Source organism: Hippopotamus amphibius, chromosome 12, assembly GCF_030028045.1.
Source record: "Hippopotamus amphibius kiboko isolate mHipAmp2 chromosome 12, mHipAmp2.hap2, whole genome shotgun sequence".
Lineage (NCBI taxonomy): Eukaryota > Metazoa > Chordata > Mammalia > Artiodactyla > Hippopotamidae > Hippopotamus > Hippopotamus amphibius.
Window position 1 is genome coordinate 4,335,201 of NC_080197.1, and position 26,431 is coordinate 4,361,631.

A 26,431-nucleotide genomic window follows, 5' to 3' on the forward strand; every position below is an offset into this window, starting at 1 on the left:
TGCAACTTAACACGCCGGGCCGCAGCTTTCCCAGACGGGGCTGGGGCCTCGCAGCCGCCGCTCGCCTCTCCCAGGCCCAGCCAGGGCTGTGCACACAGCAAGCAGTTAAGAAATACACACTTGGGATCAAGCCCAGAAAGAGTCACCTTGATGGTCAGGGCATGGCCTGGGGACGAGCGACCTGCAGCCGTGTTCCTGCCCTCCTGTCCCCGGCAGGGGAGGTGTGGGTGGCCGCCTCTATGCCGGGTGGGGCCTGAGTCCCTGATCTCCACTGATGGGCCCAGGTCGGGCGTCTCCCTGAAAGCCAGCCACACCGTGCCCTTTGGCAACTAGGAACATGCCCAGGGGGCCATCCCTTGACCCTGTACAACACTGGCCTCGTGATGTGCTCGGGGGTCAGGACAGCCTCCCCTGCAGACTGCAGGTCACGGGAAGGCCGAGAGCCTGAGGTGCCTCCCTTGGAGTCTGCACTCTGAACCCTCAGAACCAAGATGGCCCAGGCTGTGCGGGCCCGGACCCGAGGGCCCCAGGGCTCTCATCTGCAAAAACGAGGTTGACAAGCCGCATCCCAAAGCCGGATGCTGGTCTGGGAGGAGGTGGTGGCAGCCCCGAGCCTCAGGCCCACGGGCAGGCATCGAGATTGCTTTTTAAAACGGGTGGAGAAAGACTGAGACGAGGCAAAGGTGGGATGTGGTTCAGCCATATTTAATTCAACCCCCAGTGAATTCTAAGGGGCCAGAGTAGACCCTCCTCTTGCTCCATAAAACTGGGTCCCCGAAGCAGGTCGCCTCCGTCCTCTGAGAGGGGCGGGCGGTCTGGAGGCAGCGGCAGCCCTGGCTGGGGCGCGGGCCTGGGCTCTCTGTAACGTGGGTGCCACGCGCAGGGTCTGGGGCCGGAGACGGGCCACGGCACGCGCCGTGGACACCAAGCGGGAGCAGGCGGCCCAGGGGCCACGCAGCCGGGGGCGTCGGGGCTGCGCCTGCATCCCGGGGCCCGGGCGGGGCATGTGGAGGCCCCAGCAGGGAGCACAGCCTGCAGAAGCCGGCGGGGAGCCAAACAGAAACAAGCCCAGTGCTGCCCGTGCTCCTCTCCCCGGGGCCCGCCAAACCCTGAGCCGTCACCTAAGACACAAGAAGGAGCCGTTTCCGTCACCGTGACAACTAAAAACAAAATAAACCGAAGCTCATCTTAAGGTATAATCTTCCAATTGCTTTCCACTAATCAGTGCAAAGTGAGGTAAAGAGCCCACGTCGCCGGGCAGGGTGGCCGCGTCACACGAGCCTGCGCCTCTTGGAGTCCCTCTCAGCGTCCCCCTCCTGGGCGTCCACCTCACAGCCGAGCGGGGACACCAGGTTCAGCAGAGGGTCCTCGGAGGCCCGGCCGAAGAGCGCCAGCAGGAGGGCCACGCCGAAGCCGGTGGCGCGCTCGCCCTGTGGGCGAAGGCAGGGGACGACTGTGCGGCCCGGCCGGGCCCGCTCGGCAGACCCGCCGCCGGCAGAGGGGCTCCCGGAGCCGGGCGTCTGCCCCCCGCCGCCCCTCGGCCCCCCTGCCCCGTCCTGCTGCACTCAGGGCCAGTGGGGGACGGGCCGGTGGACGTGGCCCCGGGCTCCCCGCCCCCAGCCGTCTCCCTGGGGCGGGGAAGGGCGAGACCGAGGGCCCTGGGCCTCCTGCCGAGGCCGGGCCGGCTGGGAGGGACGGCACACAGCAGCCGCCCTGTTCCCAGGCCCGAGCAGACCAGAGGCCTGGGGACCGCAGCTGGCCGCGTGACCCTCACACACAGTGTTTCCGATGAGCTCAGCCTGCAGCTCCGGAGCCCGGGAGGGGCTCCGCACACGCGAGGGCGGGGGGGGGGGGGGGGGGGGAGCCGCGGGGGGCGGCGGCGTGGCCACCGGCCACGGACACGGACACGGACGTCCTAACGGGGAGGCGGGCGCACCCGGCGCCGGGACTCACGGCGTGCACGGGCGCGGCGATGTCCAGGTGCACCCAGACCCCAGGCCAGTCGAAGCCGATGTGCGAGGCGATGAAAAGGCCGGCGCAGGAGCTGGGGCTGTTGTCGCGGTCCTGGGGCAGGAGGACGGTCGTGTCGTGACCCTTCTGTGCCCACAGTGGGGTGTGGGGGAGGGGCTCTCCCAGAGCGCCTGGGGGCTGCTTCCGCCTGGGCCCACGGTAGACGCCCCGCGCCCTCCTGACCCCACCATCCTCAGCGACCACCTCCCCCCGTGTCTGCAAGAAGGGGCCTGGGGTGGAGGGCCCAGGGCGGGCAGCAGTGGGGAGGGACCCCGAGGGCCTGGCCTGGGGGCTAAGCGGTCTGCCCTCACCCCGGGGCAAGCGGGTAGCCAGCGACAGAGCTGATGGGGGCAACCGGGGCAGACCCCGGAGTGGGGGGGACGCCCTGGCACCTGCCGAGGGGACACGCCAGCAGGAAGACCCGCAAAGGGGGTGGTCCCCACTTTGGACAATTTCTCCCCTCCTCCGCCCAGAGCCCGGATCTGGGGCCTCATGGGGGGACCTTGGTCCACCCTGCTGCTGTTTCTTGGGGTCACTCTGAACCCGTTCCACCCTGCTCCACACCTACCGCCACAGAGTTCTTCATGTCGGCCACAGCCGAGGTGAACTCGCTGAAGTGCAGCTCCGGGCAGTAGACCAGCGGGTGCACCAGGTCCCCACACTGCCGCCCGGCCTTCACGCAGGCCGCCTCCCACTCGGCGCTGTTGGTGAGCACCGCCGCGTGGTACTTGCCTGTGGCGATGCCCTGGGGATGCGGGGAGAGATGGAGAGAGCCTCGGGGAGCATCCACGTGGGGGGGGGGGCACCCAGGACAGAAGAGGGGCCGACAGAAAATGAGGCAGCAAGAAAGAGAGAGAAGAACTCGAGGTTTGGGAGGGGGCGGGGGGTGAAGGGGAAGCTGAGACGAAGCGAGAGAGCAGCACAGACATATATATACTACCAACTGTAAAACAGATAGTCAGTGGGAAGGTGTTGTATAACAATGGGAGTCCAACTCGAGGATGGAAGATGCCTTGGAGGACTGGGGCGGGGAGGGTGGGGGGGACTCGAGGCGGGGGAGTCAAGGAAGGGAGGGAATACGGGGATATGTGTATAAAAACAGATGATTGAACTTGGTGTACCCCCCCAAAAATAATAAATAAATAAAATTAAAAAAAAAATAAATTATTGGGTTAAAAAAAAAAGAGAGAGAGAGGGAGAGAGGGAGGGAGGGAGAGAGGGAGAGAGGGAGGGAGGGAGGGAGGGAGGGGGAGAGGGAGGGGGAGAGGAAGGGAGGGAGGGAGAGAGGGAGGGAGGGGGAGAGGGAGCGAGGGAGGGGGAGAGGGAGGGAGGGAGGGGGAGAGGGAGGGGGAGAGGAAGGGAGGGAGGGAGAGAGGGAGGGAGGGGGAGAGGGAGCGAGGGAGGGGGAGAGGGAGGGAGAGAGGGAGAGAGGGAGGGAGGGAGGGAGGGAGGGGGAGAGGGAGGGAGGGAGGGGGAGAGGGAGGGAGGGAGCGGGAGAGGGAGGGAGAGAAGCCTGAGCACGACCACGTGGGGGGCAGCCCCCGTACCGCCCTGATTTCCCACTGTGGCCCGCGGGCCCTGTGCGCGTGCCCCCTCGCAGAGCCCCAGGGACAAGCTCCGGCCCTGTTACAAAGATAAAGGGACAGCAGACACCCCCTCAGAGTCAAGGTGGCCTCCGGCTCCTCAGGGGCCGTTGCTGAGGGGCCCACCTGCGCTCCGGTCAGCGTGGCGATGTCCAGGACAATGTCGGCACCCAGGTCCTTGCAGGCGTAGGACACGCCATCTGCCAGCAGCAGCCTGCCCTCGGCGTCTGTGTTGTTGATTTCCACAGTCCTGGGGCGCAGCAGAGACCTCACTTGGAGCCCCTCCTCCCCACCCCCGACAGCAAGGCGGTGCCAGGGTCACGAGCAAGGGGGGCTAGGGCCACCCCCCACCCCCGCTCCTGTGCCTCGGTCCCCTCGTCTGTGAGATGGGAGAACAGGGCTGCGTGGGTGGCACACGGCGCCCAGCCGGGTAAATGAGGGGAGGAAGCGCCTCTCGGGGTCCCCCTGGGGACGGGCACTGGCGGGAGGGCTGGGGGCAAGCGGACTCTCCTATGCTGAATCCTGGGCCACCTGCCCCCCAGGTGCCGCCTGCTGTGACCTCCGAGCGTTTCCTTCTGCAGCGGAGAAGGAGCAGCCCAAGGGCTGATCTCAGGGAGGAGGTGCAGGGAGGCCCCCAAGGAGGGGATCTGGGGGTGCAGGCTTCAGACTCCCAAGGAACAGTAAGCCTAAAGGTTGGAAAGGGCTTGTCCCTCTAAGGCAGGGTGGGTCCTGGGCCCCTGCGGGGCACCCGACACCTCTCACAGGGAAACGGCCCCCCTCGAGGGCACCCTGGCAGCAAGCGTTGGCTGCCTGGGGGCTCCTGAGACAGCCTCTGGCCCCGACTGGGGTGAGCCGGGCCCTGGGAAGGGCCACGTGTTCCTACAACAGGGACAGCAGGAGGGGGCTGGCCTTACTTTCCTGAGTACAGCAGGTGGATGTCGTCCGGCCTCGTGGCGTTGGGTCCCACCGAGTTCTCGGCCAAACAGAACACGGCATGGAGGGTGTCTTTGAAACCCTGCAAGGACGAGGGCAGAGGCTCCAGTTACAGGCTGGGGGTGCAGGTGGGGGGAAGAATGGGCTGGAGCTCTCTGACCCACCAGGACAGCGGCAGACAGACAGAGAGACAGACAGACGGGGTCCAGGGAGCAGTGAGCACAGCCTCCAGCACTCCCCATGGAGGAGGGCCTGGCGGCGGCTCCAGGTCAGGGGTCCCCGATCGGGGTCCACGCGATGCAGTATTGAGCCCAGAAGTGGGGCTGTGCTGCCGGGTTTGAGTCCTGGCCCGGCCGCTCCCAGGGGCCTCACTCAGCCCCTGCCTCCCGGCCACACAGCGTGGCCAGCGGTCAAGGTCCCTCACCGCAGACACCCGCTGGTCCGCGGCTTCCGAGGCCGGCCTTTTGTCTTTGGTGTTTCCCTGTGGCTACACTCAGCCTGTGTGCGCTGTCCCTGCCCGGTGAAGTCCACGGGGACACAGGGATCCCCCCTCCGCCGTGTCCCACACGGCAGCACCTGCGTGGGGCCCCTCCTGGCGCCTGTTCTCCGCACACGCGCCTCTGGTTTTGGTACCTGCTCACCGCCCCCACCTGAAACCGTGACCACGCTGCTGGCTGCCAAATGGTGGTTTCTATGTCTCTCACGTCTGCAGCAAGCCCCTGGGACTCGCCGTGAGTAGGTGACTGATTCCTACCGGTGTGACGCGTGGACTCTATTTTACTCTGCGGGTTACGATCCATTACCATCATTGTGCACTTTTGTGGCTCAAATGGAGGCACATTCCTTTTCTTAAAAAGGCCGTTACAAGCAGAGCCTCCAGGCTGTGGCCCGCGTGGGGTGGGGGACCCGCGGCAGCCCCCGCAGCAGCGCCCGCGGCGGGGGAGGGCCCAGAGGCATCCCGCGACCCCTCGCGGCCACCCGCGGTGAACCCGCGTCAACTGCCAAGCGGCTCCCTGCGCACAGGCAGGGTCCCCCTGCTGGGCGCCCCCCGGCCCACCGGTCCTGATGGCAGGACAGAGCCTCCGCCGGCGCCGTCACCCCAGACTCACAGCAAAGATGCCGGGCAGCACGGCCACGCCAGCCCTCCCCACCCCGCCCCGTGAGCTGACAACGCGCCCCGGCTTCTCCCTCCCGAGAGCCCACCAGCGCCCGCCCCGCGCCCGCCCCGCGCCCGCGGCTGGGCCTCTGCCCTGGCGCCCCTGACCAGCTCCTCCACCAAGGCGCCGGGCCCGGGGCGGGCGGGTGAGCCGGGCTGTGCCCGGGCTGGGGCTGCCGCGCTGGGCGAGGGGACGCGGGCACAGACCACCTCCCCGCCCCCCACCGGGCTCTGCAGAGGAGGGGCCATGCGCTGCTCGGGGGGCCGTGGCCTGTGGCTCCGCTGCAGTGACCCTAGGGATGCCCCCACGCGGCCGGGACGCCCCAGCCCCGCGGGCCGAGCCCTCCTTCCTCCCGGACCTCCGGTCCCCCCATCGGGGGCGCCTGGGAAGAAACTATTTGCCAAGATCTCTCTGCTTCTGTCTCCCCTGGAAGTTTACCCCTGCGAGCCGCGCTGCTCAGGGGGCCCCTGTGGGGAAGGAGGGCTTGTGTTTGGTGACACGAAGGGCCGGGCTTCTCAGAGGCGCCAGGAGGAGCCGCGCTGAGAGGGGCGTGCCCCTGGGCGGTGGGTGCGCGCCCGCCTTTGCTGGACAAACACCCTCTGTGGCCCGAAAGGACAAACACAGGGCAAGTGCGGGGGACGAGCTGCGCTGTGGGCCCCTGACCTGCACTCCCCTGGCTCAGGAACCTGGTTCCAGTTGTTGCCCCGGGCGGGGAGTGTCAGGGCCTCGGGGCATCTGTGCTCCAAGTGGCCACCAGGCTATTCCCGGGCAGGCCCCAGGCCCCTTCTACCACGCAGCGGCCAGGCCATCCCAGACCCCTGCCCTGCGGGCCAGACCCCGAGTGAGAACGGGCAGGCGGGGCGGGCAGCCTGCTCCGGGGCACCCTTCCCGTCCCTGTCGGGACTGGAGAGGCTCTCAGGACTTCGTGGGGACCCGTGACGCCAGGCGTGCAGGCAAAGGTGACACGCCCGGCAGGGGTGACACTCTCGGGTGGAGGAGCCTGAGGGGCCCAGCGCGGGGGTGCAGAGGAGGAAGGTGCAGGGGGCTGCGGGACTCAGAAAGGACAGGCGGGGGCTCTGGGGAGAAGGACCAGGAGGGGAGGCTAGGGCCCCACTCACCTGCTTGACAGCGGCTCTGAAGGCCCCCAGCACAGCCGCGGCGCCCCCGCAGTCCCTCTTCATCCCCGGCATGGTGGTCTGCGGGTGGCACAAAGGGGCGAGAGAGAGGTGAGTGGATGCTGACCCCCCAGCAACGGTGCCCCCGCCCGGCCCGCACAGCGGGGCCTGGAGGCCACCTGGGCCCACAGAACCCAGGAAACGCTGCTGGGCACCTGAGGTCCTCCAGAAGCAACAGGAAGCAAGGGCCAAAGATACCAGGGTGCCTCTGGCTCAGGCAGAGCTTTGGGGGTCACCAAAGGGAGCTGTGCAAGGGGGCGGGGGGAGACGTCCAGAGCTGCTGGATTCACCGCAGCCTCTGCCGTGTGACTCAGAGGCTGGGCCGCAACCAAGTCACCTGCCCTGTCCGGGTTCACGTGAGCTCTTCCCAAATGTCACCGGTCACTGTGACATCACTGATCCCACCTCCACCCGGAGGATCCCTGCCACCCGCCCCCGTTCGCACGGGGCTAACGAGAGGGTCACGGGAGACAGAGGCGCTCTCCTGCCACCGAGGTAAACGTGATTTTCTATAAACTAGTTGAGAGCAGCTATGTATTTTTACACGTTATAGGCTCCCAATGCTAACTGACAAGTTCATATTTTAAATTAACAACAGGTCACTGGATGTAAGGATTTGGGATTGAAATGTACTGAGTGATTTTTTCGAAACCTTATTGGATTACATGAGCTTTGAGTTTTAATGGAAAGTACTTTTAGATATAGACAGAGCTGCGTTCACAATTAAGTTGAGTGAAAATGACTCAGCTAGCACTATTGAAAATAAGTTATCTTGACCTAATCTGTGAGAAACTGCAGGATTGTTTAAACGGAAACACAGGGCCTCAGACCTAGAATCAAACCCCTTGCAAATGGTCACACAGAAAATGGCTCGAGATGGTCAGTGAACCCCCGTGTCCCCCGTCACGGGCAGAACAAACGTTCCACCAAAACGGAGCTCAACTGTCAGCTTTGCGGACCCCACCTGTCATTCCTGTTTTTATAAAAGAAACGATTTCCATGGTAATGACTTGGACACCCGTGGGCTGACACCTGCGCCAGTGGGGCAGGGAGTGGTGGCAGGAGCCACGGCCTGGGGCCCCGGGGAGCTGGCGGTCCCTGGAGTCACTTCCAGGCCTTCGGGAAACAGGGAGCCACCGATTTCACTCGCGTCTTCTTGCTGAAGCAGTCAAACGATTGACTTTTCAAAATCGCAGCCGTTGAGTGCAGCTGTCCCCATGCAGCCTGTGATGGCGTGGGAGGTGCCGCGCCGCGGCGGGGCCTCCCTGAGCTCAGCGCACCTCTGTTCTTGCAAACACCACCGTGCTTGGAGGAACCTCTGACAAATGCTGGGGATCCTGACTCAGGTATCTGCAGACATTTTCTCAAAAATGACCTAAGTGAGCCTCTCACCTCCAGGAGGGCGGCTGGCATTGCTTGGTGACAATGGTAAAATCTGAGCTTTCAAGCAAAAAATCTGAATTTTGGAAAACTTGTATCTGCCTCCATGATGCCTTTTTAACGCTCAACTTTTTACACGCGCTAGATGGTGAGATTAACAAAAGTGATTTTTAAAATTATTTATTTATTTATTTTGGCTGCATTGGGTCTTCGTTGCTGTGCTTGGGCTTTCTCTAGTGGCGGTGAGTGGGGGCTACTCTTCGTTGCGGTGCACAGGCCTTCCATTGTGGTGGCGTCTCTTGTTGCAGAGCACAAGTTCTAGGTGCGTGGGCTTCAGCAGTTGTGGCACGTGGGCTCAACAGTTGTGGCTCGCGGGCTCTAGAGCACAGGCTCAGCAGTTGTGGCGCACGGGCTTAGCTGCTGCGCAGCATGTGGGATCTTCCTGGCCCAGGGATCAAACCCGTGTCCCCTGCATTGGCACGCGGATTCTTAACCACTGCGCCACCAAGGAAGCCCCAACAAATGTGATTTTTAAAAATATAATGAAATGCGTCCAAATCTGGAGGCTCTGCATAACTCTGGGAACAATATTTTCCCAATGAGCCACGCGTGAGTTTATAAAATCAAGCATTCAAAGTTCAAGACAGACCCGTAGCTTTCAACATAGCAAAATACCAAAACTGACAGGCCCAGTTTCAGATTCCACATTATAACTACCCTTTCACAAACTCCCAACTGTTGAGTTTTGGTGTACTAGCAAAGAAGAATGTCCTGAGTTATCTGAAGAGGGTACTAAAATGCGTCTCCCTTTTCTAACTACAAAAGGACTGAGGCCAGATTTTCCTTTCATATTTCACCTACAACATATTACGACAGACTAAATGCAGAAGCAGATACATGACCAGAGCCGTCTTCTATTAAGGCAGACATTAAAGAGAGCTTCAAAAATGTAAAACAATGCCACCCTTCTCGCTAATTTTCTTTCGCTTTGGAAAATACAGTTCTTTTCATAAAACTGTATTGTTTACAATTGTATGTGATCATATTAGTTTTTAATGGATTCATAAGTATTTTTAAATTTTTTAATGTTCCCAGTTTTAATTTCTAGTGGGGTAAATACCAGCAGACATCACCCTTATAAACAAATCTCTTTGGAATCAATACTTGTTAGCACTAGAAGGGGTCCGAGACTAACACACGCTGATCCTCATTTGCCCTGAAAACCTTTGAAAACGGAGCCGGGATTGTTCCTGCAAAACTGGGAGAGGGGGCCCCCAGCAAACGGACTCCCAGGAAGCCCTGCTTCTCACTCCCGCCCTTCAACAAGCCAACATCCAAATGAGCCCGAAATTCTACCCCCCAGAACTCAGCCACCAACAGGGCAAGAGCCCCGGTCAAGGGTTGGGGGTGGGATGCAGCACCAGGAGCAGCCAGAGGGACCACATCACCTGCGGAGAACTTAAAACTAATAAACCAACTGAAAGTCCGTTTGCCTGCTGTCATCAGTGGTAAAATAGTCCTCCTGAGAAAACCCTGTTGTCGGTGGAAGCAAGTCCTAATCATATAAACAAAAGGTTCAAATCGGCCTATTTTAACTCGTCCTTTCAGCAACGCTATTCCGCACGGATGCTACCCACTGCCGGCGGCTCCTACTCAGCGAGGCGCCCTGGCTCTGGGTCGGGCGGGCTCTGGAGGTGGCCGGTGTCCACGGTGCCTGCGACGGCGAGCTCCCGCCTTCAGACGGTGGACTCGGAGTGAACCCTGGGGAGCAGCGAGCCTCTTTGCGGCCCCACCTCAGGGAACCGCTGGAGTCGAGGTGTTTAAAACATGTTTACTCCGCAGACACTTGAAAGCTGCTGCAGTTGATCTCAAGGAATCAGAGACATGGATGCTATCACGGTTTCAGGAGTTTCTCGGGAAATGGGATTCTTAGTTTCTGCCAAGGGATCCTTCCGTTAGAGACTTTCCCTGAGTATTTGTGTATCAGTTGCTTCATGTGATAGAAACTCTTCAAAATGAAAGTTAATTGTGCTTTTATGGATCAACTATGAGTGAACACACTGACAAATCTGGTACCTCTGTCTACGAAACGTAAAGACGTGAAGACCACTTCTGATAAAGTGGCTGGCAAATCCGCAGAACGCGTAAGGCCCGACAGCAGGGCTGAGATGTCGGCATACCTCACCACAGGAGAGCAACATGGAAGCATCAGATTTTTTCTATCCAAATTTTCAGTGATGCTACTTCTTTTCTTCTTCTTCCTTTTTTATTTTTTTGGCTGTACCTCACAGCACACAGAACTTCCCCAACCAGTGGACCACCAGGGAAGCCCACATGAATGCTTTCAAGTGTTAACTGATGACTGTTCTCTTTATTTGTACTATAACATTTATTTTTAATTTTTTATTGGCATGATAATATATATGGAATTCAATAAAAGAGAATTCACTATGGGGGAACTCACTACTGGTGTTTGGTGTTTTTAAACATTTATTATTATTTGTTTCATTTCCTGCTTGGTCCTGATAATTCTGTTGTTTAGAAAAGGAGGGATGCTAAAAACAGATGATCCCCTCTAGGTACCAAGTACAGAAGGAGCAGCAAAAAGGAGCAGCATGACCCCTACCCTATAGGTCAGAGAGGCGCCAGGGTGCGGCGGGGCCTGAGGCCGGCTGGGGGAGGGAGGTCCATCCACAGGGACGACCGCCACTCGCCTGCCGCAGGATGCCCCCAGGTAGGAACGCAGGACCAGCACTGCCGGATCTTCTGGGTTTACCAAAGGTCAAAGTCCCAGTCCTGGGAAGAATTCTTCCTGCTTTTAAATGCTGGTGACTAATTCAGGTTTTAAAACACCATCTGGGCCAAAAGGACGCGTCTGAGAGCCACGAGGGCTGCCAGTCGTCAAGGTCTGCCCTGCGTGAACTGAGCTTGCCCTCTGCCTTCTAAAGCTTCCTCTCTGGGAAGGTTGAGTCTCCTCTTCCAGGTCTCCTGGGGCATACACTTCCCAGCCTGCTTCTTCCCAGTTACCCCCCTGGAGGCCAGCCCAGGCCTGGGGCACTGATGCGTGGACCAGCGGATGAAGACACCTTCCCCCTCCTCCTCGTGCAGAGCAGGCCCCGCATGCGCTGGGGGAGGTGACGGACGCGGTCCCGGCCGGTGCTCCTCACGTCGTGGTCTTCCTGAGATGCTGGACTGGATGGGCCGCCCGCAGGAGAGACTCTAAGACTTGCAGCCTCCCCGGCGCCTGGCTTCCAGGCCCAAACCCCCTCGCCTTAACCAGGACGCCTGCTTTCCGAGGGTCTTGTGCGAACCACCACTAAGCATCCTCTTCAGGGACCCACGGGCGGTCGTGGAGACAGTGTGTGTCTTCCCAGGCCCTTTCCTTCTTCTTCTCCAGATTTCCTGTTTCCTGCCTCCTGTCTGAAGTGCAGGAGCAAAATCATCTGCCTCTCAGGGAGGCTGGGCCCCACGGCCTCTGCCCTGGATGCCCCGACTCCAAGGCCGGGACCCTCGCTTCTTCCCCCGACGCCTGAGAAGGGGCCTCCCCACCCGGCCCCACCTGAGCCCCGGCCCCACACCTCACCTTCCCCTTCATGCTGAGACCCCCGGTGTCATAGACGACGCCCTTGCCCACCCATGCGATGGTCTGGGTGGCTCCATCTGGGGTGTGGCTGAGGACGGCCAGGGCCGGGGGGTGGACGGCAGCTTTGCCAACACCATAGATTCCTGGAGAAAGCACAGGACATGTGGGTGAGGCTCAGGCTGGACCGAGAGGAGGACTCCCAGAAGCCCCCCAGAAACACCAGTCTCCCCCGCCTAAGGAGCCGCTGTCCTGTGGCCGGTCCTCCCTCTCCCGCCCCCTCCCGCCCCCTGGCCTGTGTGGGATCAGGAACGCAAGTGAGCCCGCTGCCCTGGGACTGCACGTGAATTCTGCGTGAAGTGCTGTTAGGCCAGAGAACCCACTGAGAAAAAGATATTGTACTGTTCCCAGAGAGACGTGAACAGGACTGCAGAACAAAATGGTTTCTGGATAACACTTGAAGGCCACTCCAGCCCCTGCCACCTCCCTCCCCTGACCCCTCTGCGGGCTCAGAATGCACCTCCCTTTTCGAGCTCACTCCCACCATTGCCTCACTGTGGGTTTATATGCTTCAACTTCTCAAGAAGACCGTGGGCACAGCTCATGCCTCAAAGTCCCTCAAAAATCAAACGGAACACTCACAGCAACCAGGACAAGAGCCAATTGTAGCTGCCTGACAAACTCCTACTCATCCTGCAAGACCCGCTGCAAACATCACCTCCTCTGTGAAGCTTCGGACAGAACTGCCTCTCCCCCACTTGCAGCTGCTTTCTGTGCCTGTGGCAGGTGCCAGGAGCACCTGCCCACAGATCCCCTCTGGGCATTCGTGACAGTGTGGGGCCCCTCCCCCAGATGTGGGCGGGACTGCGAGTCTCAGTTCCTCTGGATGCCGCAGAAATGATGAGACCACTTCCAAGATTAGGTTACGAGAAAGACCTTGCCTCTGTCCCGCGTGTTCTCTCCTGTCTCTTGCTTGGAGAGCCTGCTCTGAGAGACGCGGCTGCCACGTGTAAGCTGCTCAAGGACAGGCCCACACGACAAGGAACAGCTCCCGGGCCCCAAGGCCTGCTGGCGGGGCCACGAGTAAGCCCTGCTGGGAGCACGTGGCGGGCCCCAGAGGAGCCTGGAGGGGACCACAGCCCTGGCTAACTCGGGATCACGGCTTGGGAGAGACGCCCGATTCCCCACTCACAGGCCTGCAAGATGATGGACGTGTGTTGCTTTCAGCTGCTACCTTCCGGCAGCTGGCAGTAACTGGTGTTGCAACCGCAGGTCACAACCACGGTGACCTTCCCAGCCAGACAGAAAGCGCCTGTCCCGCTGGTCACCGCACCTCCGTGCCCGGAAGTGGGGGAGGCAGGGCCCGGCAATCAGGGAAGGCTCTCTGAGGAGGTGGCCAAGACGGCACCACCGTGAGGCTAGGGGAGGGGGGCGAGTACCCCAGGCAGAAAGGGCCATAGGTGTAGGCCCTGACGTGGACGTGAACTTGTGCATTCGAGGAACCGAAAGGCCCTGCTGGGTCGGCCCAGGGAGCGGGACGGCAGCACGTGGGAGGCTGGAGAGGGCGCAGGCGGGGGGAGGACTTGGACCCTACGGCTTCCAGGGTCTGAATCAGAATCTGAATCACGGCCTCCGCTCTCCCCCAGAGACGGTCTGCTTCCCAGGCTCTGGCCGTGGGGCTGGACACAGGCTGGCTTCCTTCAGGGTAAAGCTTGGGGTGACACACCACGCGGCCCGGTGCCCCCTGCCACCTGGGTGCCTCGGGCCACTCCCAAGGCCAAGGCCTGCGAGGGCCAGCCCCCACCCACCTCCAAATCCTCTTGTCTTCAGCTCCTCGTCCCGGATGACGGTTGGGATGATCCCCAGTTCTTTTCCAACTTTTTTAATCTCCTGGATGTGTTCGTGGAAAACACAACACACAAACACGTGAGGACGGCTTAAACCAGGGAGAGGCCAGGGCCGGGGCCAGGGGTGACCAGATGCCTTACGGTGGGAGTGGGATGGGCTGGGAAGCTGCTCTCGGCTCTGCGCGTGATTAAACCCGGGAGGGGCAGCTCACCCTCCAGACTCCGCGATTTCCTGTGGCTCATGGCTGGAGTCCTGCAGTGGGGCCTTGGGGAGGACGCTCCGTCCTCCCTCCACCCTCGGCTGAGGCCTGGGGGCCCCTCGGCTCCAGGCGGACGGCAGGACTCTGTCCGCGGCAGCCCGCGGCAGCCCGCGGCTTCCCCAGACGAGGTGCAGAGACTGTGCCCAGTCCCCCCACGGCCCTGGGTTTCCTGGCTCTCCTGGGGTCTACTGGCCCCACCCCCAGCAGGACCCCAGGGCCACGAACCTCGAGGAAGGTGTCTGTGTTCATCTCATTGCAGGGCGTGTCCACGATGCGGGCCGCCAGCCGCACGCCTTCCGTGGCGCTGGTTAAACACTAGGAGAAACAAAAGGCTGTCACTGGGGCTCTAGGACCAGGTGGAAGGCATCCCTCCTCACCCAATGGCCGGGGGCCCGAAGGTGTCGGAGGCACCCGTCACCCCGGGGGAGGCTGCTGCCAGGGGGGCGAGGGCAGGGGGAAGGGAAGCCACAACCGTGGCCGTGACCCCCAAGCCGCCTGCAGAAAGTCCAACGCAGCTCCAGAATCTCAGAGGAGCCCTTCATTCTGGCATGCCCACTGGCCCACGTGGGGCCCACCGTGCTTTCTAAGCCTCATCTCCTGCTCTGCCCCCCATCCTGGTGGCAGGTGGCCCTCCTGCCTGGCCCTGAACATACACTGCGTCTGGCCTCTGCCAGCCCCCCAGCCCCTCTCAGGAGGAGGTGTTGCCCTCTGCTACGGACTGAATGTGCTGAAACCCTGACCCCGGGGGGTGGTATTAGGAGGGCTCTGGGAGGCGGCCAGATTTCAATGAGGCCAGGAGGGTGGGGGCGGGGAGGGCAGGCTCTGGGTCCTCTACGCCAGCCCCACCACCTCCCAGGCCCCTGCCGGTCCCAGGTAATTAAATCCTGGAGCCTCCGAGGCAGAGACCTGATAGCTCAGATAAGACATGTGCCATGGGGTTCCCGCCACCTGTCCGTGGGCTCTTCCCCGAGCCCCAGGGTGAGGGTCCCTGTCTGTGGGCGTCGCAGAGACCGTGGCCGCTGTCTGGGAAGCGCGTCAGTGTGGCCTCACGGGCCTCGTGAGCACAGGGTTCCTCCACACAGTGCGGCGGGCGCATCGCCGGCTCAGGTGAGAGGGCGCACCTGCGGGGGAGGAGCCTGCACGCCGTCGTGCCTCAGTTCCCTCATCACGAAAGCAGGAGCACCCAGTCACCCACTCACTCATTCATTCCACCCGTGTGGACGTGAGCACCTACTGGGCGCTGGGCTCCACACTGGACCCTGAATCCAGAGATGTCCAAGGGACTCAAGTCCAGCAGAGAATCACAACACATCATTTCCTTAAACGCTACAGAGGAGGGGGCAGGAGACGCCACAGAGATGGAGTCCAAGTGGTCCCCATGGTGAGGGAAAGGCCACCCGGGGCGTCACAGCCTCCTGTGCTCACGAACCAAGACAGAAGGGGAAGAGGGCTGACGGCGACGGCTGTGGTTAAAGCCTGGGCTCTGCCCCGGGCTCGCGGGGCCCCGGTAAGTCACTTAATGTCTCTGAGCCTCAGTTTGCTCAACTCTAGAGTGGGGAAACTAACAGAACCCATCTCACTGGGCAGTGGTGAGAATTAAGTGTGCGCGCACACGTGTGCTCGGAGCTGTGCCCGACGCCTGACAAGCACCCGAAGGCGCTGGCCCCCACCTGGCCGTGAGGCAGTGGGAAGCGGAACCGGAGCGGGCATCCAGAGGCAGCAAGGCCAGGTGGGAGGCTGCCACCGTGGTCCTGGAGAAGAGCGGGATGCAGGTGGGCAAAGCAGGATGGGAGGGATGTAGGGGCCAGGGAGACCCACCCGGAGACCCACCCACCCACCGGCCTGCATCACACAGGGGCCAGCGCGGGATTATCACGCACAGGACCGGGTCCCTGCCCTCCGAGGGTTGGGGGCTCCCATTCCAGGCCGGCGCACAGAGGCTACACGCAGATGCATAACATCAGGAGGGGATGGCTCTCAGCTGGCAGAGGGCCTGGCCGTGTGGGAGAGGCCGAGTTAGCCAGGATGGCCAGGCCGCCCTGGGGGAAGGGATGTGGGCAGAAGCCGGACTGAGACCAGGCAGGACCAGAGCCGGAAGGGCCCCGCAGAGGGACCCTGAGCAGCACCGGGCTTGGCGAGGCCAAGAGACAGCAGGAAGCCAGTCCCTGTGGCTGAGGGCAGGAGGAGAGGCGCCTGGAGTGGGTGGGGGATGCTCAGGCCTCCAGAAGGAACTCCCTGGAGCTGGAGGGAAGGAGTGATCATCAGTGTCCAACTGTAGGCCGGAGCCCAGGAGCACTGAACCCACCCAGAGAGGAGGGTGCGAGGCTGGAATGCCCCCAGGGTGGGGGAGGGGGCACAAAGGGAATGCAGAGAGGGCGGGGCAGGCGGGGAGGAGAGAGGGCTCCGTGGCCCTCAGAAAACAATGTCAGGAAGGGAGTGGGCAAGTTCCATGCTGGTGGGCTGAGGGGGGAAAGGGAGTTAAGACAGGCAAAGAACAGACCAAGTTTTTAAGTTTGGACACGAAGGGAAGGAAAAAGAGGAGCTGTCCCAAGAGGGCAGAGACTCCTTCTAGGGGAAAGCATGGGTGGGGGGGGTTGGGGAGATGGCAGATGAGGGGGTGCTCATGGGGCCTGAGACAGAGTGAAGGGTGAGGGAAGGGAGGGGAGAGGACCACCTGAGTCTGGCAGTTGTAGCGGGGGCTGCAGGTGGGGAGATGGGACCACGACAACTGGGGCTGGGAGGGGCACCATGGGAGGGAGACCTGGCACACACAAGGCCTTCTACGTTGGAAATCCCTTCCAGCCTCGCCTTGCCTCAAAAGGATTATTCAGAGGATCAAATGAAATAACATATGTAAAAGCGCACCATAAAGGGTAATGTGATATAAACACAGGCGGGATCATTAGTATTAGAACATGAAAGCCCCTGGCGCAGGGTAGGTGCTCGATAAACACTGGCTGAACAGAACTGAATCCTGAGAACAAGACCACCCTGCGGGGAGGGAGCCCGTTGCCTGGCTTTGGAAAGGCCCTGGAGGCCTTCTCAGGAATTCCAGCCGCCCTGTCCTGTCCTCCCAGGGAGTGGGAAAAAGAGCTGTGCCCAAGCTGGGGTGGGGGGCGGGCGCACGGGGACACGGGCTGAACTTCCAGACACCCACTTGCAACGTGGACACTTCCACTGGCCCGTTGTCTTGTCCCACCAGGAAAAACTCCACTGTGACAGTCTTCTTCTCTGGGCGCCGCGATGCCCCCGAACGGCGGGTGAAGAGTGGGAAAGCGCGGGCCAGGGCGCAGGCCGAGGCGAAGGCGTCGGACCGCTCACACACCATCTGCAGCGCAGAGAGCGGAGCTGTGGTGAGGAGGGGCAGAGGGGAGGGATGGGACCCGGGGGGCCAACCCATGGGAGCCGCCATCAGGAAGCACTAGGGCCCCACGGCTGGGTCAGAGGCCACCGTGGAAACAATCTGGACCGAGATGCCCCAGCAAAGCCATCATCCCAGGGGCCTTCCCCAGAACCACTGTCCCACGATGTCAGAAAGAAAATGTCAGCTACCAGATGTGGTCAACTGCCTCCCAAGACAGCAAGGCAGGACGTGCAGGGATGCACAGTGGACATGAACTCAGGAAGTCTGGGTCCAAGCCTCAGAGCTGCCACCCAAACTGATCTGGGGCACACGGTTTCGTCTCTGGGACCTCAGTTTCCCTATCCGGAAAGGAGGGGTTGCGACGTCCGATCACGGCGGCATCGTCCACCTCTGAGATGCTGCGGGCCCGAGGGCTGAGCCAGTACACAGCGACCTGCCGCGCCGGGCCTTGCCGGGCCAGCCTCTCAGGGGCACTCACCAGAATGCACCGATGGGTTCCCGGCGGCAGGCAGGTCCGCACAAGTCGGGTGACGAAGTGCGCGGCCGAGGGGCTGTTGTGCCGGCTCACCCTGGAGGGCAGCACGGCCACGGTGGCATAGTTCAGGTAGAGGGGACAGCTGTCCGTGGGGTTGGGGTTGAGCGTGCTTAGGGCGGCCTGCCAGAGCTGGATGAGACGGGGAGACACAAGACAGACACCGGACTTCAAACGTCCGGCCGGCGGGGAGCCCTGTGAGCGCGGGCCGGCGTCACTCGCTAAAAGGGCACTGTCGCAGCCTGCGCGCCGCGCTCGCGGTCCCTAATGAAGATGTGTCGCGTCCCACTAGGGGAGCGCCGCGTGCGCCGGCCCGGCACACGTCCACCCTCGTGGGATGAGGCAGCGGGCACTGAAACGGCAGTCTCCGGGCTGCTTCGCTACAAAGGCTGGAAACCCGCACGGGGGTGGGACCCAGCCAGGCGCCCCGGGGGGAGGGGGTGGGGGTGGGGGTGGGGGCAGGTGGCAGCGCCACGCGGGCTCCGGAAGGCGGGGTCGGGGCCGCGCAGGCCGCTGGGGCCGGCCCCTCGAGGGCAGCGGCTTCGCGCCCGGTCGCCTCCGCCAGCTCTGCCCACGAGCCTGCGGCCCGGGTGGGTGCGGGGCCGCTGGACGGGAGCCCGCGCCGCTGGCTCCCGGGAGGCGGGCGGCCCCGGGCCTCGCCGGCCGGCCTGGCCTACGGGGCGCACCCGGGCGGGCGGGGGGCGGCCGAGGCGGGGCCTCCGCGGCCCCCCCCTCCCCACGCCGGCCCGGCCCCGCCCGGCCCCCGCTGGCCGGCGGGGCGGCGCGTGGCGGCCGGCGCGGCCCGCTCACCTCCTCGGTGACCCGGGGCTGCAGCTTCCCGCGGACGTGGCTCCAGGGCACGCGGTGCAGGTGGTGCAGCTGCCCGAGCAGCAGCAGCGGCCGGCTCTGCGGGTCCGCGTCCCCGGCGCTCGCCTGGAACTGCAGCCCCACGCTCGCCATCGTCGCCGGCCCGCGCCCCCCGCCGCGCCCGGGCTCCCGCTCCGGCCGGGCCTCGGCGCCGCCCCGGCCCTGCCCGGCCGCCGGCCCCGCCTCCCCCGCCGCCCCGGGCCGCTCGCGAGACGTGCAGGGCCCGCCCGGGGCGCGAGGGGGCGCGGGGCCGGCGGGGCGGAGGGGGCAGGCCCGGCCGGGCGGCCCGGGGCGGCCCGGACCCGCAGGCCCCGGCGCGGAGCGGGAGCCCCCGCCTGCTCCAGGCCCCGCGCCGCCGGCTCAGGCCAGGCCCGGCCCGGCCCGCTGCAGGCCCCACTCCCGGCAGGCCCCGAGCCCCGGTAGGCCTCACGCCGCGGCAGGCCCCACCCGACCGGGCCCCGACCCTGGGGCAGGCCCCTGGGTGCGTCCGACCCTGGGGCAGGCCCCTGGCTGCGTCCTTCCCTGCGAGCCAGGAAACACAGCTCTCCAGACAGCGCTCCCGGGAAGGGCCCCCGGCCTCCCGCCCCCGCAGGCTGCCCGCAGACCCTGGTGGCCGTGACCTCCAGCAGGTCCTGAGCAGATGCGGGCCCAACCTCCAGTCCAGCCCAGCCCTGGCCACCAGACCTGAGTCCAGGTGAGGCAGGCCTCCCAGGGGTCTGGGCAGCAGCCGTGGTCCAGGGGGACCCCCTCACCACACCCCTCCCCCACCACACACTCAGGCTTGGACTGGCTTGGCGACGATTGGATTTGGGCCAGCTCCCAGTTGCACGAAGCCCCTCTGGCCTGCTGGGCAGTGTCCACAGTCCCTTCCTTCTCACTTAGTGGTTCCTTAACCGTTGCCAGACCCCATTACTCGCCAGGCACTGTCCTGGATGTGAGGAGGGCACCAGGGACTGGGTTTCCATCCATGTTGCTGCTTCTGGGATGGCCAGGTATAAAGCCCGGCGTCACTTCATCCAGGGGATTGGGGGGACTGTCTACCCCACCCCTTTGAGGAAGCTGTCCCTGCAGCCTCCCACCTTGCTTCGGGAGAGAGGAGGGGTAGCTGGTGGTTTATAAGACCCCTGAGCCCACCTCTCTCTGAGGAGGGAAGGCTGGGCGGGAGGGGGGTGTGCCTGGTGGATGGTGGGTGCTCCTGGCTCCAGCTGCCTCTCAGATACCAGGGTCGGGGGTGGGGACAGTTGAGGAAGCTCTACCAGGAGTCATTTAAAAATAAAAACCTGTTACTCCATCCTGTCCACATCCTGATTGCTCAAGGGCCTTTGGTTGGCACCCTTCTCTGTGACCTCAGCTAGTTCCCTGCACCAATCCTCTTACATTTAGAATTTCCTGTTCATAATCAACCTTAAAAAACAGCAAAGCCAACTCTCTAGCGTGGCAGCCAAGGCCAAGTCCACTAGCCTCCCAGCATGTCCCCGACTCCCTGACATGTGACTTGTGCCACCCACTCAAAATCCACACTCTCATCTTCCCCGTCTGCTCCCCCACGTCTGCCCCTAGGCTCTGAGCCATGGTCCCTGGCACAGCGCAGACGGCCCCAAGCATCCCACTGGACGAGAGCTTCGGCCTTCTGAAGGTGGGCCTTTGTGTCTGCATTTTTCTTCAGGGCCGGGCGCAGAGCAGGCCCTCAGTTTCCGACTGAGTGAAAGGAATTCCTTCGAGACCCTCAGCTTTCCCGACACAAAAGTCTGCGCTAATTGGATCTTATTTTCCTCAGAAGATTTTACAACAGCTGAATGTTTTCACACATTTGTAAAGGGTACGAAGAGCGTGTATGAAGATTATCACTCTTTCTTCTGTTTACAAATATGCTACAGACAGGCATGTGGGGCGCTGGGTGGGGGGGTGCTTCCTGTAAGGTGAGGGACGTAAGCCCTGCCCCGATGGATGAAGTAGGACTTGCGCAGGCTAACGGGACAGCAGGAGACACAGACCCAGTGTCCAATGTCCACAGGGCTCTGTAACCAGAGTGTAAGAGCTGCGGGTTCCCAGAGACTAGGGAAGGAGTGGGGGCCGGGGGGGGGGGGGGACCAGGGAGTCTTTGATTCAATCCACAGACTTGCAAACTGAGGGAGGATCCAAGCCGCTTTTTAGAAAGCCGGATCTGGCAGTGCTCGCATACAGGGAGTTGGAGGAGGGGAAGAAACTGCTGGTAGAGCAATCATCTTTCCCTTTAGAATTCTCCCATATTTAAGAATAAACTGAATAACTCCGATGGCCCCAAGAAAGGGTGAACAAGATGATTCAGTCCAACCCATATTTATTGAACACTTACATACACAAAGCAAGAGAAAATGTTAGACGCTTGCTGGAAGCAGATATTCCTGATTCTGGTTTTAAGCCACCCTTGAATCGAAGAAATCCAAACTAAACAGAACCCTAAGGAATTATTCCACTTCAAATGCCTGCCAACTTCCTCAAGATGCTGCTTGTGACAGATACAACTATATTCCAGGAAAGTACTTTCCCCTTTTCACTGCAGACTTTGCAGACTTCAACGTAAATAAGACAGGCCCCACTTTGTTTAGATAGATTTTTATGAATATATTAATTCACAGCTTAGTATATATTTCACTGTCAATGAAAAATTCACCTCAATTTAATTTTCTTAAAAAATGAAAATTTAAAACAACTTACCAGGCTCTTTAATGCAACCCAAGAAGTAACTCATGTTTTTGAGGACTCGAAACTCATTCCAAACTCAACTGGGTCTTCAGACTTAACTTAGGAGTTGAGGAAAAGACTAAAAACTTCTGGAAGAAATCAGAATAAAGTTCCCAGGACATATTAGGAAGTTTTTTGGTACAGGTCACATCCAAGAACATATTTCTTAAGACATATCATGTAAGATGGCTTTTGGTGTATGAAATGTGCATTTATGTGTTAATTTCATGCCCGAGTTCACCTATATACGATCAAAATATGTAAGTATCAGTGCTGAAGAGCTTCAGGCCAAGATCAGGCTTTGGGGATGCAGCTGTGTGTGTGTGTGGGGGGGGGGGGGTGTAGGAGTAAAGGAACAAATACAGCAATAAAACCAAGAAATCCAGTCACTGGGAGAAGACTGAGTTTGGATGAGATATTTGATCTGGGTCTTGAGGGCAGGTGTGCCAGGCAGTCTGATTTCCGACAAGGGAATCGTTCACACGGAGACCCAAAACACTCACAGGCACGAGCCATTCTGGAAACCCCGTGGCTCCCGCGGCTGCACATAAAGTATGCGTGAGGTACATGCTGAGCCCTGGCCTTTGGACTTCACCTCGTGGGCCACTGAAAGCCAGTGGATGTGCCTCAGTCAGGACCAACATGAAATCAAGAGAGGGCTTGTTCCTGGTTGAGAATGGCCTGCTGCTTCCTGTGCCCAGAAGATGCAGAGGAAAGCTCAGCTCCCACCTCCTCCCTCCACAAAGCAGCTGGCCTGGAAGGGAGCCCCCTCCAAGAAAGGTGGTGGGTGGCGCGTGGCCTGTGCATGACTTCCCTGGAGGCTGCCTGTGTCCAGTGTGTGCCCTCCATCGCCAGGGAGCCTCCCGGTTACATTTTGTAAATACTGCATCTAACGTGCCAACTAGAGGATTTGCTTGTTCCCCAAAGGACTGAAAATTAACTAATTGCCATGAAAATCACATTTCCCTAAACACTTTTTTGAAAAATGCATGAACTTATGGAAAAGTTGAAACACCACTACAAAGAATGCTTGAATGCCCTTCAGCTAAGTTCATATATATGTGTATGTGTGTATATGCAGGTATTTTTCTCTGCACCATGTAAAGTTAGTCACATATACTTAACCCTAAATGCCTCTGTGCACCTCTCTTAGGAACAGGGACACCAGCCCCCACGATGACACAACAGCCATGGAAATGTAACATCGAAGCCCTTCTGTTATCTAGTATACAGTCCCCACTGAAATTTCTTTAATTGTCCCCAAAATGTCCTTCATGGCCTTTTCTTTTGAAATCCAGAATCCAAATAAGGATCAGTCAAGTCTCTGGTCTCCTTTAATCCAGAACAATCCCCGCCTTTGTCTTTTCTGACATTGACGCATCTCACAGAAGGTCCCACAGCCTGGATTTCTCTGATTGTTTCCTTATGATTAGATTCGGGTTAAACGTTTCTGGCAACTGTGCACGTTGTGTTTCCCACTGCACCCCATCAGGAACCACATAGCCTGGGTGTCTCGCCTTACTGGCCAAGGCTGGTTCCTTGGTGTAAGTGGGGTCGGCCAGATCTCTTCATGGTGAAGGTACACTTCCCCCTTTACACTCAACAGACTGGAAATGAGCTTCCTCTTTATAACGCACGGAGCGACACTCTGAGACTGTGAGAATGTTCTGTTTCCTGACGACCTTTCCCCCATGGCTTTCAAATCCTATAATGATCTCTGCCTGAATCAAGGACTGGTTGCAACATGGGTATTTTCCAGCTCTCTCGTCCCTTCTACACTTGCTGCCTGGTATTCTTGAGTAAAGAAGACCATCATTTGTGGGGTGGCCAGGGCAAAAATGAAAATGCAGAGCCTCTTTTTCAAGATGGTGACAGCAGAGCACTGAACCCAAGATAGGTTGTGGGACTGCAGTGGCTGCAGGCCTAGGACGCCAGCCTGGCCCCCACCATGGACCTGCATCTTCAGTATCTCTGCTCCAGGCTTCTCCACTTGCGCCAACGAGAGCCCATCAGGCAGGCTCCTGTGTCCTCTTCCCATGTTCCTATTGGTTTCTGTGTACTTTTGTCCTTTCGGGAACAATAAGATGACCCCCAGGCTCACACCGGCCCTTCCTTGCCCCACATCTAGAGTCAGCCACTTCTCCAAGGAACCCTGTTTGCTTTTAGCTGGGGGAATGGCTGTGAAGAATGTAAGAGCTTCCTATTTAGAAACCCCGAACTGCATTCCAGGTGTGCTTGCAGCTCCTTGGATGTCACGCTTCTGACCCTTTTAGAGGGCAGCGGTAGAATTTATTTCATAGGGATACTCAGTTGTTCTCTCCTACAGCTCTCACCAAATAGCCTCCACTCCTGACAACAAACCTACCACATCAAATTCAAGATTCATTCCTCCCTCCCTCCCTCCTTCCTTCCTTTCTTCCTTCATTGTTCTTAGAATGCATCCCACTGATATATCCAAATTTTACGTTGTGTTTGTGTGGTCTATCTGATGTACATCTAGATTCCTATGTCTCTGTACGTATTCAACATTAAGGGTTTGCTGGGTCAACCGAAATAAAAATGCACAATATGAGAGCCAATGTCAGCCCTATCTGGGGAGTCACTGAGGACTCTAGCTCGGGAGACCGTCTCTTAGCTCTGAGGAGCCACTCCAAGGGTGGGGCGGGGGGTGGGCGGTGTCAGTATACATGTGATTTTGGAAAAGGGACAGGTACAACCAAGCTCACGTCTTGGTAGGAGGTTACTGTTCGTCACAAGGAACAGGTCTCTCAGTTCAAGATTTCAGCACTTTTCTAAGTATGGGAAGATACAAGAATCTAGGTTCATGAAATTTTGTCCTGAAAATATCTAACTATCTGAGGGCCTGTTAATGCCTGTTTTCCCAGAGCACAGAGGGCCTCGTTCCTGACCTCCGCCCTGAATTCCTTTCAGGCTGTATGGTAGGTAGAACTAGATGGTGGGCAACATTCTTTGTTTGATAGCTGTTTTGTGTTTTACATTTTCAGTTTTGAACACGTAAAACATTCGTACGGTTCAAGAGATGAAGCTGTAAAAAGGAATGCTCAAAGAAATCTCTCGTCCCTTCCGCCCCTTTCCACAGTCTCCCACGTTAACCATTTTTTATTACTTTTTAGTTTATCTTTCCTGTTTCTTTTTGGAAAAAGAAAATACAAGATTATATATATTCATGGATCTTACACAAAAGACAGCATATTGCGCGTAATATTTTGCACTTCGCTTTAAAAGCACATTGTGTAATCTCAGCTAAAGTCCTGTGTTTTTACCTTCTGGGATCAGTGGGATGACAGAATGTGTTAATAAAAATGTTACCAGTGGAATCACTTATTAACAACAAAAAGTGTTCCTTCTAACATCAGTTTTTAGGGCTTCTCAATAAAATGAGGGGCTGAATGAGTGGCTCTTGGAGGTCCCTTGCTGTGCTAGCAGCCTAAATTATTCTCCCAGGAAGGGCAGAGTGTCAGATAGTAATAACCCTCATGTCTCAGGAACTAAATTTCTATTTACTTCTCAACACCAGCAAAATTATTTCCGTAGTTGCAGAAGTTTTCAAGGGCATATTGAAGACCTGGAGCCTGGGGACAGGGGGGCTGAAGGAAGTAAGAGAGAAATCATTAACAGACCAAACGTGGTTCTACATTCCTCAAAGCAAACTCAGCATATAAAATGGAGATGTATAGGAAAGCAAAATGAGGGGGCCCGTGTTTATTTTGATCAAGAAATCCTTTCTTTAGGAAAATCTTCACTTATAGAATCCTTTGAAATAGTAGGCTTCTCGAGTGCCTTGAAAATGACTCTATCTTCAAAAAGTCACACTGTTTTTCTAGAAACACTCCCGTGTAAAGCCACACGTCTATCTTAGTATCTAAATGTGGATCTTGCAAAAAGTGAACAAGAACCCTGAATCTGTTGCTGCAGTCCCAGCAGCTGAGCAGCATGGAGGAGGGAAAAACTAACCAGAAATTGTTGGGTTTTTTTTTAAGGCCCATGAGAAGGAAACTCAGTATTTTTTTTCTCACTGAATTTGGAAGGCTCCATATTTCGGGCCGGTTCCTAGTTATGGATGGGAAGTACAAAGCTGGAGCAACCTTGCTTGTATTACAATGCGGGTTAAAAATGCTAGGTTTGAAATAAGATCACTTATCCCTTCTCAGTGATTTATGAAACTTGAGTGACATTATAACCCAAACAAAGTAAAAAGCATTCCAATCAGGTCTGTGGTTCTCCTAACATCTTCATGAATTCAGTAATACTTAAACATCACCTATGAGAACCATAAAAAGACATTCTGAAGTCTTTTTCTTAACACATTAGGAACACGTAGTAAATATGCACTATAAAGTACTATTTTTAAAACATGATTGATGTTACCTTATAAATTCAGCAGCACACGAAACCAAGTAATATCTATACCAAGTATATACCAAAAGTTCTCCTCTTTTCTTTTTTTTTCCCCTTTAAATGAGAGGCTACTTTCCATCCTCCAATATTCTTGGGACCACAGGGTAGGGAGAAGGGAGGTGGGCGGGGGCCAGTGTCAGGTGTGGGGGGCTGTGGCAATCCAAGGGTAAGGAGTGACAGGGCTGGATGACAGTCAGCTCTGGGACTTACCAAGTCAGGGCTCGTAATCTGCTGTATGCCTGCACCTTCGCTGGGGACTTTCACCTACCACTATTGTGCAAAAACACACAATGTGTGCCTCCATGAGGCACAGTGTAAGTGCTGAAGTCCTGTGTAAATTTAATTATTAGCATGAACTGAAGGTACTGTCATCGTTTAACTCAGCCGACCTTTTAAATGGATAACCAACCTTGAGGCTTAATTGGATTTAAAAAAATCAATTTCTAGCCACTGCCTAACGTGGAAATGAAGCGCCACATTCTTAGGCAATTGTAAAATCAGTTCTGCTCGAGACTATTTTTTATTATTTACAACGTGACCATGACACGATCCATCCTGGTAAGCGTTTTATGCAGACGTACACCTTTTATATAAACAACC

At 58.6% G+C, this 26,431-nt stretch overlaps 1 protein-coding gene across 2 annotated transcripts; it reads right to left on the minus strand.

Annotated features, from left to right (window-relative positions):
* Positions 1–689: 689 nt before the first annotated feature.
* NPEPL1 (aminopeptidase like 1) lies at positions 690–18,860 on the minus strand. Of its 2 annotated transcripts, XM_057703630.1 has the most exons (12): positions 18,632–18,860; positions 17,768–17,953; positions 17,083–17,253; positions 14,151–14,240; positions 13,627–13,708; positions 11,822–11,964; positions 6,802–6,879; positions 4,508–4,608; positions 3,720–3,843; positions 2,579–2,755; positions 1,954–2,064; positions 690–1,430 (listed from the first exon to the last, which is right to left on the minus strand). In XM_057703630.1, exons 1-12 carry the CDS (start codon positions 18,779–18,781, stop codon positions 1,272–1,274), a joined length of 1,572 nt encoding a protein of 523 aa, XP_057559613.1. In that variant the 5' UTR covers positions 18,782–18,860; the 3' UTR covers positions 690–1,271. The 2 variants fall into 2 exon arrangements, with proteins under 2 accessions (XP_057559613.1, XP_057559614.1); XM_057703631.1 differs by lacking the exon at positions 17,768–17,953 and having other exon boundaries at positions 696–1,430; positions 18,632–18,857.
* Between the last annotated feature and the right edge of the window lie 7,571 nt (positions 18,861–26,431).

Coding starts and splice junctions, on each gene's coding strand:
- NPEPL1 (XM_057703630.1), bottom strand. CDS start 18,781: ATGGCGAGCGTGGGGCTGCAGTTCCAGGCGAGCGCCGGGGACGCGGAC. Junction 6,880..11,821: donor GTCTCAGCATGAAGGGGAAG/GTGAGGTGTGGG, acceptor TGCCACCCGCAG/ACCACCATGCCGGGGATGAA. Junction 3,844..4,507: donor CACCTGCTGTACTCAGGAAA/GTAAGGCCAGCC, acceptor GCTGCGCCCCAG/GACTGTGGAAATCAACAACA.